At 30.4% G+C, this 13,320-nt stretch overlaps 1 protein-coding gene across 1 annotated transcript in view; it reads right to left on the minus strand.

The window, feature by feature from the left end:
• Window positions 1-712: 712 nt before the first annotated feature.
• LOC139521690 (splicing factor Cactin-like) overlaps window positions 713-13,320 on the minus strand; it is a 33,033-nt gene continuing 20,425 nt past the window's right edge. The window contains exons 4-18 of the mRNA XM_071315225.1: window positions 10,469-10,615; window positions 9,753-9,824; window positions 9,228-9,290; window positions 8,620-8,674; window positions 8,005-8,093; window positions 6,999-7,152; window positions 6,327-6,470; window positions 5,768-5,877; window positions 4,952-5,121; window positions 4,274-4,463; window positions 3,615-3,770; window positions 3,373-3,456; window positions 2,701-2,751; window positions 2,227-2,289; window positions 713-1,610 (exon numbers count right to left, since the gene is read on the minus strand). Coding sequence (XP_071171326.1) covers window positions 1,485-1,610; window positions 2,227-2,289; window positions 2,701-2,751; window positions 3,373-3,456; window positions 3,615-3,770; window positions 4,274-4,463; window positions 4,952-5,121; window positions 5,768-5,877; window positions 6,327-6,470; window positions 6,999-7,152; window positions 8,005-8,093; window positions 8,620-8,674; window positions 9,228-9,290; window positions 9,753-9,824; window positions 10,469-10,615 — 1,674 coding nt within the window. The 3' untranslated portion in view covers window positions 713-1,484. The remainder of the gene's footprint in view (window positions 1,611-2,226; window positions 2,290-2,700; window positions 2,752-3,372; window positions 3,457-3,614; window positions 3,771-4,273; window positions 4,464-4,951; window positions 5,122-5,767; window positions 5,878-6,326; window positions 6,471-6,998; window positions 7,153-8,004; window positions 8,094-8,619; window positions 8,675-9,227; window positions 9,291-9,752; window positions 9,825-10,468; window positions 10,616-13,320) is intronic.

A 13,320-nucleotide genomic window follows, 5' to 3' on the forward strand; every position in this document is an offset into this window, starting at 1 on the left:
TGCCTATACAAAGGCATACCATATATCATTGTTAATGGTCCCTCAACACTACCTAATGAGTTGTGCCAATGCCTATACAAAGGCATACCATATATCATTGTTAATGGTCCTTCAACACTACCTAATGAGATGTGCCAATGTCTATACAAAGGCATACCATATATCATTGTTAATGGCCCCTCAACACTACCTAATGAGATGTTCCAATTCCTATACAAAGGCATACCATATATCATTGTTAATGGTCCCTCAACACTACCTAATGAGATGTGCCAATGCCTATACAAAGGCATACCATATATCATTGTTAATGGTCCCTCAACACTACCTAATGAGATGTGCCAATGTCTATACAAAGGCATACCATATATCATTGTTAATGGTCCCTCAACACTACCTAATGAGATGTACCAATGCCTATACAAAGGCATACCATATATCATTGTTAATGGTCCCTCAACACTACCTAATGAGATATGTCAATGCCTATACAAAGGCACACCATATATCATTGTTAATGGTCCTTCAACACTACCTAATGAGATATGCCAATGCCTATACAAAGGCATACCATATATCATTGTTAATGGTCCCTCAACACTTCTTAATCACAAATTTTTACAAATTGTGAATTCCGCTGCCAAAATCCTCAGCAGGTCTAACTCTCATCTCCATCTTGATTGAGAAGAGACAAAAGAACAAAAAAAAACAATTTTAGAAATAAAAATCAGTTTTATTGACATACGTTTGAAATCAATATTGAATGAACTCACATGATTACGTGAAAATCTTCTGCAACATATGCTAAATAATGATATAATGATAAATACTATGAAGCAAGAAAATCATAATACAGAGAAGTTATACTTGAGTGAGTTTTATTAGAGGGTCAGCACTTCTTTATCATCCTATTTAAGATCAACCATAAGAATTTGTCAGATGGCAAAGGAGTCAATCAGAAGTTAACTGTTGCACATTTTAATGATAGTGATACAGTTCTTTATTAAAACTCATTGAGTTACATTTTATGAAAAAGAATAAATCAATCATAGATGATATAGAAAACCATACCATCTTAATAATCAAATCTGAGGCTCTTTTATTGTATCAACAGCTTTTCAATAACCCTAGAAATCATACTTTCATATTCCCCATTTCCATTCTCAATTTTATTGAATAAAGAAGTATGTCAGTATATAGGAATACAAAACCGTACACATTAACATAGTTATCTGCTCTTGTCTATTTGCAAAATATTGAAAAACAGCTGCCAATTTTCTAGACACAAATTATAGATCATATCAATCTGTTTAACAACTATATATGTGTATCATATATTCATTTCTAGGCTTATCACTTCTGCCTGTATCTTTGTTCACTGTAACATATACAAAGGCATAGTTTTCTATTATGGCCAAACAATGGTCCATTTGCATAATTTGAAGTACAATAAATGAGCACATTTGTGAAGATCTCCATTTTGGTCATCGTCTGTAACGGTATCGTTTAAAGTGAAACCACATTTGAAATATATTGTTTTGAAACTGACATCTAAATCCCCGTTTGTATGAATATTCCCACTCTCTGTTGACAACCTTGAATGCTATATCCTGAAATAAGAATTTAATCAAAATTTAGTTGGCAGTTTTATCATACATTTTTGTTTGCAGTTAAATTTTTCTGTTTTAATATAATTGACTTAATTCTTTTTGTGATGCCTTGTTTTCAACTAGTGGTAAGTTCAAGGTCCTATGAGTGTAGTCCACGTTTTATTCAACAAATTCTTCTGAAAACCCCTAAAAAAATTGTAAGAGAAATTGAACTTGAATGCTATGTCTTTATACTGGTATAGTGTTTTTTACAAAGTAGGCAATTATATAGCTTCAACATAAATCTGTGAGAACAATAGCCATTTAGAACTTTTGAATATTTAAAAATATATAAAGGGTGGATACTTTTATTCCAAAATGATCTGTGACAATATGGGAACCTTAATTTCAAAGCCCTTATATAACAAAACAATTGATAAATTAAGATTGTCGCTATTTAAATAAAACTTCCAATCGAAAAACCAACACACCAGTCTAATGAATGAATGAAGTGGCTAATCACGTGAAATAATGCTTAAATCAGTAAGAATTCATTAACCACATAATATAAAATCTTCCCTTGCTAGTGTCCTGGTCAACTAATGGCAACAAATAAATCACAAATAATTCTACTTACTTCATAAGGTGGACCTGCACGATATCGTAGTATGGCAAAGTCTTTGTTATCTTCACATGGAGTCTGCAAGTCAAAAACATAGGTAATGTATGATTAAAGCATTTGCATTGCTCAATAATTTGTTAGATATTATCAAAATTGAAATTAATTTCAGTTTTAAAGGAACCACCAGTTTGCAATGTTAATCTAGTTTTTAAAATAGGGTTTTACCCAATTCTTTAAATGGCATTGCAAAGTTAAAATTTGTCAAATCAATTTGTCTGTCACCCTCACAAAAAATAAACTGGAAACCATGGCAACTATTTGTAGAAAGTATTACATTAAAACTTGAACAATTAAATGATACAGAATGATATTTCTTCATGGTATTTGACAATTTCAGATGGTTTGCCTATTTAAACCTATCAGTATTATCTTTTTTTTTTTATTTATAAAATAACTTAATTAATTTTATATAAAGAATTAGTTACTTACAAGAGTATATTCTGGAGGCTTTGTTTTATCAATTAAATCTGGATAAAAAATCTGAAAAACAAATAAATAATATACTTAAAATGCTTTCAGAAATTTTCAGATGTCTGTTGTTGAGTTGCTACAAAAAAAAACTATCCTTCAAATCTATTTAAGGAATGACTGTAATATTTTTTCTGTCTATGAAGAAATAACATAAAAATTGTGGTGCACACTGAATAACATGCATAGCATAGCGTAGGGTGTTATTTAAAGTGTACATCACAAATTTTTATGTTATTTAGAATAGGCATAAAAAATATTACAGTCATTTCTTATAGTTTAATTCTTAATTCCATTTAAACCAGAGTAAATCATGCAAAAATGTTGATGACGTCACGGTCACATGACAAAATTATGTCTATGAGCTGATAAACAAAACAACGTCAGCCAATAAGAAGTAATATCCATCAACTAAATGCAGAATAATTAAACTTGATTTTTTTTCCCCCCTTATACACTTGTATTTCTTTCATCTTGCTTTTTGTGATGAGAAGTTGATGTATTATAACATGTATAAAGGAGCTTTATTTACAGAGGGGGAGATAATTCAAAATGAATTATGAGAGTGAGTTTCATTCTGGATACAAGGCATCATGCTAACCAAATGTAAATTCACCTTCTATGCATACTTACATTAAATTTATAACCCTGTACAATTTTAGGTGGAGGATTATCTATATCATAATGGGTTTGGTTATATTTATTCCACTCAAAACCCTGAAATTATAAAAACGATACAGATAATGTCAATTTCTACAAAGATATTTCATATGATATATGCACTCTTGATAATAGTGTTCAAATTAAAAGAAACTTTTTGATAAATCGATGTAGGTAAGGTTTTTTATAAAAGCAAATGTGATATAAAAACATACTGTATGAACCCTGTTGAAGAACCTTGGTTTTCTAGGCCTGTATTTATCTGACCATAGGAATGCTTGACTTGTAAGAGGTACTTCTACACTGAACTGTGCTTCATCGTCATTCATACCTTCTCTAGCCTTCTTCTCAAACTCAGAATCAGCATCAAGCTAAAAAAATATATTCAGTTTAGTTTAGTTTAAACAATATTTTATTCAAATAAATTGAATTGGATTAGGCAACAGACATAGCCTTTGTAAGCCCTTTCCACAAAAAAACATAATTGTAGAACATTCTGGAATTTGATTTAGATGTTGTTTTTGCCACTTAATATTGAATGTAACTAAGAGTCTTTTTCAATTTCAATACCAGATAAATTTATCAGCTAAATAAAGTATTGAGTTAATCAGTTAACTTTTTTTTTTTTTATTTTTTTTTTTTAATATTTCAAATCCAAAGAATGAAATTTTTTGAAATTTCATTACTGTACTATTCTATATATTTGACAAGGACTATCTATAAATAACACTTCTAAATCAAACTGTTTTTGTTATCATCTAAATTTCATAAAATATCAACAACAAATTGAACTGTTATATTCTTTTTTGTGTTGAATAAGTTATTCAGTTTTAATCCCCAACTTCTGTTAATAGGAGGTATAACAAACACTCACTCTGACTTGTCCAGAAGTTTTGACTTGTTCTCTAGCTAACTCTAACTTCTTTATGTCGTCTGCTACTTCATACACCACTGAATCAATCTCTAAATCATTCTGTGTTAACAACTTAGGAGAATAACAACCAGCCTCATAGTCTACATAGGCTTGTTCCTCCAAATCATCCTCTGTAATCAATGCTTCACCTCTGAAATCAAATCCAAATTTAGCATTTCAAAATGTAAGTGATACACAATATTTTAATTGATTCTGCATACAAAAGTGGTGTTAGATGTAAGTCAATGATACAGCACCTGATCTACAACATCAAGGAATAGCTTATTTTTCAACAGGTTACTTATTCTGTGGTAGGACATCCTCAAAGAGTGACCCCAAAAAAAGGTAAATTAAACATTTAATTTGTGTGCAATTTATGGGAAATGTTGGCTGTTTTCAGGTTATTTTGTCATCTATTGGTAACAAGAAACAGTAAATTTCCCCTCCAAATTGTACAGATTGTACACACAATATGGTTTTCAGAATGGAAAACAGAAATATTTAAAACTTTCACAAGAGCTTAATTACTATTGTTTTCAAAGTCATGTAACAACCACAATACAATTGAAACCTTGCAGGAAATTGGTAGACATATGTAAAGTTTAAAAAAAAGACATGCTGTTTAATTTAGAATCTTACTCTTCCTCTTCCTCCTCAGCTGGGTGACTTTGTTCTCCACTGGTTCCTGGTTCTTCACCTCTACTGACAGTTGGCACTGCAGGCGGAGGCATGTCAGTCTTTTCTTGTTTTATAACAGGAGAATCAGATTTGTCACCAGCAGGAAATAATGGAGCAGACTCTATACCTTGCTGTAAAATAAATATAATGAATTAAGATGAGCTTGAATCAGACAGAATAAAATTGAGAATGGAAACATGGAATGTGTCAAAGACACAACAACCTGATTAAAGAGCAGAAAACAGTCCAAGGCCACCAATAGGTCTTAAACACAGCAAGAAAATCCTGTACTCAGAATTATAAATATAGTTTTTTTCTCTCTCACTGAGTACTAATATAAACACAGGGTTTAATGTGTCAGGTGATATAGGCATGCAATTTCATATTTTCTTTCATCCAATAAGATTTTTACAATGACTCTTTTTCTACACTGATAAAAGAAAGAAAAATATACCAATTCATTTTTTTTTTATCATAGCCCAGTAGCTTGCAACATGGGAAGTATGGTTCCAATAGGGAAAACTTCCAACCGTTGTTGAATAGACAAATCTCCAGCATACTTTTTTTAAGGTGAAATATCAATGTGATATATAAGTTTTGAGTTTAAGTTGCAAGAAAATATGGATAAATTCTAAGGCACTGTATCTATTCAAAAAGAGGAGATCATAATCTTTGTGATTAATGACTGATGGTTTATATGCAAGCACAAACTTTAACTATTCAAAAGTAATTTATATATCATACCAATTAAATATGTCTGTGTATTACACAATTTACCTCCTGTTTCAATTTGAACAGTTTCTGTCTAAGGACTTCCTGATGACGTTCTCTCAGTCTGGTTCTTGCCATGTGAGCTTTCAGTTGTTGTATTAGAGACTCCCAATATCCTATAAATCAAATATACAAAAGTTATTTATAAATCTGCTTTTTAGGTTAAATTACTATTCTTGATACACATATAATCAATATTATAATCAAATGTACAAATGTATGCACAATGAAAAATCATGTATACTAAATTAATAAAAAAAAAATTTAAGTTTATCATGGTATAATAAAAATCTTGTCCTAGAGTCCAATTGTATACTTTTGGATATAAATGATTTTGATATAATTTGGTCTCTCTCTCACCAATACAAAATAAAACTTTGATTAGATTTATTTGACTTGAAAAACAATGTATATTTTAATTATTTTCTTCTTGGCTTCAAAGAGAATCCAGTCACTTTCTCCAGAGCATCTCAATGTATCATATAGTCCATTTTCTGAGAAATTTCAGCAATGAAACATATATTAACCCTTCCCTCTCTGTATGAATTAATCTACATATATATACCTATATCTACTCCTTCTCCACTATTCAATTTCTGATTAATCTGAGTTTCCAGTAATTGGAGTTGGTTGGTTGTCTTTCCTTTGAAGATAGAACCAACTTCTGAGTTCACCGACTCATTTATACCTTCTCTTCTATCTCTATAATCTATCAATAAATAAAAACTTCAAATGTCTGATTGAATATCAATATATTAACTATTTATATCAGCTGAAACCATGTACATGTCTTTGTGCATAAACATAATAGTCAATAACTCCAAGTTACAGACAATTAACAATAGAAAAATTATTGAGAAATGTCAGAGACAAACACTTCATGTCTGCCTGGGTCTGAATTGTACTATGCAGCTTGTATATTGTAAACAAATGAACTTATCTTCGGAATCAAATCTGTACTTATTTATTGCTCCTCATGATGATCATTAAAAACAAATGCAAACTATTGACAGGGGAGATAATCCATTAACAATGTTGACAGCATAACTGAAAATTTCATACTGTGGTAAGGTAGATATCTGATTAAAATGTGTACTCAATTAATTTTACTTGTTTAAATTTCCAAAGACTAGATTTGGGTGATGACCATTTAGGAGAAATGAATGTTAAGACAAATATGTTTTGAACTTAAAGTTGATTTTTGACTAAATTGTTCAACAAGAATGTAGCACATTACCTTTTTGAGTGTTGTCTAACTTCCTGAGTTTAGAAAGTTCATCATTTGTCACAGTGATGATATCTCTCCAATAATCAGCATTCTTCCCTTCCTCTAATTCTAAATAAACTTTAATATCTTCTAACAAATCTTCCATGTCAGTAATGGTGAGACCCTGCAATATAACAAAATTTCATCAAGGTTTGAAAAATAGGGGTAAACAATGCTATTAAGTGAATTATATATTTATTTTATAATTTTCAAAAGTCATTTATCCTAAAGATTATCTTATAACAATAAGATCAGGATGATAGTTTTGCTCTTAGCAAAAATAAGAATATTTTTTACATTATACTGAAAAGTAAAATAACAAAAAAACTGAACTTGGAGGAAAATTCAAAACTGAAAGTCTCAATCAAATGATAAAACACATCCAACAAATGGACAACAACTGTTATATTCCTGACTTGGTACAGGCATTCTCAAATGTAGAAAATGGTGGCTTGAACCTGGTTTTATAGTGCTAAACCTCTTACTTGTACAACAGTTGCATCAAATTCCATTATATTGACATTGATGCGTGAACAAAATGTCACAAATAGGGGTAAAACAACAACACGAACCCCACCAAAAACTGGGTAAGATTTCAGGTGCTTGGTAAGGGTAAGCATATCCAGCTCCACATGTAGCATCCGTCTTGTTGCTCATATTATTACAAAGACGGTAAATAGTCTTAGTCGGTAGGTCATATTTGTGAAAAAGGAATGGGATTGTAGTTATGACATAAGGAACATATCTGATATCATCTCTAGAACCTATATTCCATAACGGTCAACCAACTTGTGATGGCAGCCGTAAAATTTACGAAGTGATGATTTGTGACGAAGTGAAATTGAATCTCTAGTATTTTTTCAGAATTTTTTATACACTGCACTTAACATACAAACTTATTTAACACAAATGGTATCTTTACAAATCATAACAAATATTTGTTTTTACTGAACAATTAATAGAGTTATATACCTACATAAAGGTATGTATAAGGTTCATGCATTTCTATGGCTGAAACATCATCTTCAGCACTGATGTACTTTGCTAGTAAATCTATAGGCTTGGCTAAAAAATAAAGATCCAAAGACATCAACAACATTTGTAAATGAAAGTAATTCAACTTACAGAAATGTTATATTTCGTAAGACTTTAATTTTGCTTTTTATATAAATTTGGAAAGTAAGAATATAAGATAACCCTCAATTTGTTATATTTGTCAAGTACTAATCATACAGCTTGACCGCTCATAATTATTCAGTAAAATGTAATTGGTATTTTAAAAAGTTGTTTCAAGGTAATTTCAAGAAATTATAACATTTCTTTTTTTTTCAATAGAAAAATTGACCATAAAACTTGATCAACCTAGAAACATCAACAGTTAATACATTTGCACATCTGAATAAAAAGGATGAGAACATTTTATATATTTTGGAATAAAATATTAGATATCTAACAGGAAGTTGTCACAGATTTATGTGACATGTTTAAAAATGATCAGATTTCAAAATGTCTGGAAATTCTTAAACATGTATAAAATGATAACATTAATATGAATAAGTTATTTTTGAAAACTACAAAAGATAAAAGTTACCTCTTCCATCCTGGATTCTGATCTGGGACCTCAATTTAGCTTGGTTCAGATGGAACTGAAAAAGATAAATACATATATTATAATTTATAATAAGTCAAACATAATTTTTAAACACAATAGCTAGCTTGGAGGGCTTTTTTTCTGACAGATTATGTTAGTGGCTTTTGTCCTGCTCCCAAAATACTCCTTGACAAGTAATCACTGAGAAAGAAAGGAACAAAATGTGTCACTTTCTTTTTCTAATTAATGACAAAACTGTTCATTATGATATATATTTTTAGTAATATATAATAATGGATGCAATACATATAAAACAATATGAAGTTATGATGATTCAAATAATGTATGATTTTCAAACAGGCTTAATACATGCTATTTACAAAAGTCAATTTTAAGTAGACTCATACCAACAAATCTCAAACATTGCCTTTTCTATAAAATCATCAGTACTTTTATTTAATGCTATCAGAAGTACTATTATTTCTTTTGGTATTTCTCTGGGTCATTATAATTACAAGTTCAGACCTTGCTGCAATACCTGGCCAAACAAAACCTCGATCAAACACATTTTACATTAATAACACTCAGTATAAGTAGTAACAGCTTACATGGTCTTCTTGTTTCTCCCACTCTCTGTAATACTCAGCTTCTTTGTCTCGCTGTAACTGTTCCTATTTAAACACATAACCATTGCATCAGTAATTTCTGTACGTCTTATCATTTTTATTTTTGTGTCAGATTTTTATCATTATAATACCGTTTGAAATTTCAGATAATTTATTGAAGTTTTGGACCTGCTTTGATGAAATGGTAGCAAAACATAAATCTGATCTCACTGATATTAGGTTCACAACTATAAATATACAAACTTTTGCTCACAAGCCTATTCCAGTATAACCATCTGTTGTGTGCATGGAAATCAGATTATTCAGAGTTTTTGGTTCTTAGACAAATACAATTACAATGTATGTGCAAAAATTAAAATGAGTTTAAATTACATTATTGCAAGAATGTATATCATAAAATAAAGAAAAACAAATGAGAATATTTGCTGACCATCATATCTCAAAGTCATCATATTCTTTTATATTTGAATATTGCTGAAGGTGAAATTAAAAAATAAATAATTTTACCCTTTCTCTTTCCCTTTCATCAAGTTCTCTTTCTCTTTCCAGTCTTCTCTTTTTAACTTTCTCAAGTTCTCTCTGAAAACATACAAATGCATATATTTTATTTTGGTGGTAAAAAAGACCTTACTACAATTCTTTAATTTTTCATTTTTTTTGCAAAATATATTTTTTCTTTACATAATATATATATATTTTTTTCAAAAACCATGGTTATAAAACTATCATTTTCAGGGATCCCTTTTTGCTTATGTCGATTAATGCTTCAAATATGTGATTTGTATAAGCTCAATATATATACATAAACCTATAATGGTTTAATTTTAAAAATTGTGACTTGGATTGAGAGTTGTCTCATTGGCACTCCTATCACATCTTCTAACATCTAGGTTTGATATTGGCCAAAATGGCTTATAAAAGAAGAGATAGTTATTCTATTCAATGAATATCTTAAAGTCAAACAGCCTGAAGTATTTCATATGTGGATCCCACTAAAGTAATATATAAAAATACCTCCTTTATTTTACATGTATTAAAAGTAACAGTGACTTTCTGGTAGGTCAGCAGTATTGTTGGAAAATTTTTTAGAAGCTACAAATTAATGCCCTGGGGTTATGGTTGATCACAAGTCCTTTCAAATGAGAAGATTTTTTAAAATATAATAAACAGCCCATCAAGATGCCAAGTAATTCTGACTACTATGTATTGTAATATAATCATACCCTGCTTTCATCCATTTTTTGTTTTTGAATTCTTTGCATTTCATCATGTGACTGGACTTTGACCCCTTCTTTTTCATTCTTCTTCTTCCATGTGAATGTTTCCAACAGCGTTTCATCTCCAAATGGATTATCACTGTTTGTATAACCCTATATCAACAACACAATGATCAAATATTTTATTGTCATACATATTGATTATACAAAAGAATACAGAGGAACAAGGGTAAAACTATGCTACAGCTGGGGCACAAAAAAGATGAATTAAGAAATATGACAATTGTCAAATGAGATTCTCTACTTGGCATAACCAAATATATTCTTTAAATTGTAACCTCTCAAAAATCATGGCAGCATGTAAACAGTACTAATTGTTCTTTTAAAGGGAAATCACACTATTTATACTACTAATAATAATTTATTGAAATTTTGCATGTAGAAAGTACATACTTATTTCAATATTTTAGACGGAAAAAAAATTGGGGTCACCGATGTTGTTTTCAAGATATGACGTCTTCAAAAAGTAAAGAATCTAGTTATGTCGAAATATAGAAATAGCGCTTTAAGTTGCTATTTTAAGGCAAAATTATTGAAAAACGATGTTTAACTGGTATAAATGAAACAGTCAATTGTAACTTTTACCTTATACATATTTATTTTTCTCAGTTTCCTTATTTTTTAAGTCCTTTGAACGTTTCCCGCCATTTTTAATTTCTATTTATTATAGATTATTCTTGAAATAAAAAAAATCTACTAATGTTTTCCCCTTCAAACTTCTACATAAGTTGCAGCTTCAGGGGAGATTTTAAATGCATAAATAAAAAAGGGGGGTCACCGATGTTTTGAATCCGCTAAAACAGAAATAATCATATTATCGAATTTTGGCGGGAACTATAACTAACGTTATAGAACGACGTTGCTAGCATAGGAGCATTTCTTGCAATGCTTGGAACTATTGGGTTGAATTAAACCCTTTCACTACAAACTATAATAAAAAAAATTCAAGGTATTTCGATCATTCATTGATATTTTTATCAAACTATCGAAATTTTTTAACATTACATACAGTAACAGTTTATTATAAAGTAATTGTCAAAGTTGAAGTCACCTTATTTTTTTAATTGCATTTGTCGTATAGGGAAAACGAATGTTTGCCTCATGCTGTATTAAAGAAATTATTTACGGCTTGCAGATTAAGAATCTTCTACTTTGTAAGACCATGGAAGTAAATATTACTTCCATGTAAGACTGAGGGTATCCGGGCTGAAAAGTAACACGTTCCATTTAGACTGCAAAAAGAATGAATTCACTAACTTGTCTGCACCGGGAAGATAAAACCTGAAATGCCGTGTTTAAAAAGCCACAAACTCGGCACTTTAAAAACAGCCCTTAATAACACCATGGAAGTAATATTACTTCCATGATAACACCATTTTCGGAAGAAATTTAAAATTGGTTAACATTTCCGTAATTACACAACACTCCATAATCGAACCAAATTAAGTTCGACTTACAGTTTTTCGAGTTCTATTTTGATTTCGAACATTTATTCCAGTAAGAGTTCTTCTTAAAGCTCGAGTTACACTTAGAAACTCACGAGTTAAACTGTAAGATTGATTAAAAATTCTGGTAAGAGTTTAAATTTTGAGATTCGATGAAATTAGGAGTAAGGTTGCAATTTCTATTTTCTGTTGGTGCAACTCTTTTTCTTTGAATGTTATTCTTTTATCACATTTATCTTTCATTACGGTATATGTACTTTTTTTTTTTATTTATCAAAACTGGTTAATAAAATAACTGATTGAATCTGTGTGCCAATTTAAGCACTCTCTGCGATATCATATTGGCCTTTAAAAAAAAAAGAACCAACGAATCAATCAGCTACCTTAATTTGTATTAAAAAAACTGGTTGTCCTTTTCAGTCATGGTCGGAATCCGACAATCTCACTGTATCACTGTTTTTTTTTTACAGTTTTCGGACAATAACTCAAAAATGCTTTCAGCAGTCCTCATGAAACAATGGTGAATTGTTCATATCTATTGAATTTAGCTCCATTTACAATTTTAAAGATTTTCGATTTTACGTTTCCGAGATATGGGGTTTTATTCATTTAAAAATGGGGGATTTTCCAGTTTTCATTTGAAATGTTTTACATTGTCATTTCAGGGCCTTTTATAGCTGACTATGCGGTATGGGCTTTGCAGGCTCATTGTTGAAGGTCGTACGGTGACCTATAGTTGTTAATTGCTGTGTTATTTTGGTCTCTTGTGGATAGTTTTCTCATTGGCAATCATACCACATCTTCTTTTTTTTTATAGGCATAGTGTTTGATAATTCCCAGATTATTTGACGTCTAGCGGCCTTATATTTAACTTGCTGGTCCTACAGTTCGCTAACCACAGTTTGAAGAAATACTACAAACTATTTGGGTTTTTTTTGTGCCCAAAAGATGTTAGTCTAAACAAAGCATTAAAGAAAGGTTGACTGGCAACATGTTCATTATAATACAGTGCTATATTTTCTTTGAGTTCGACAGCCAGCAACCGATGTAAAATTTTGGACGATTCTCAACTAGCGTTATTCTATTAACGTTTAATATTTCAATAAATATGATTACTCTACGAATCACTCGTTTTCATGCCCCCCCTCCCCCCAAAAAAAATTGAGAGTCGTTAGATGTCAAGGGAACATTTGAGAAAGATAGACGACACTTGGATAATTTCAGTCGTCACATGTGAAATAAATAACGATTTCAAATAGCACTTCACACATAATTTACGTCCAGTGGCAAGTTTAATGCATATTCAGAACTAGAACATATTAATTTTGACCCTGCTTTGTATTAACCCGACAA

This window comes from Mytilus edulis, chromosome 4 (assembly GCF_963676685.1).
Source record: "Mytilus edulis chromosome 4, xbMytEdul2.2, whole genome shotgun sequence".
Classification (NCBI taxonomy): domain Eukaryota; kingdom Metazoa; phylum Mollusca; class Bivalvia; order Mytilida; family Mytilidae; genus Mytilus; species Mytilus edulis.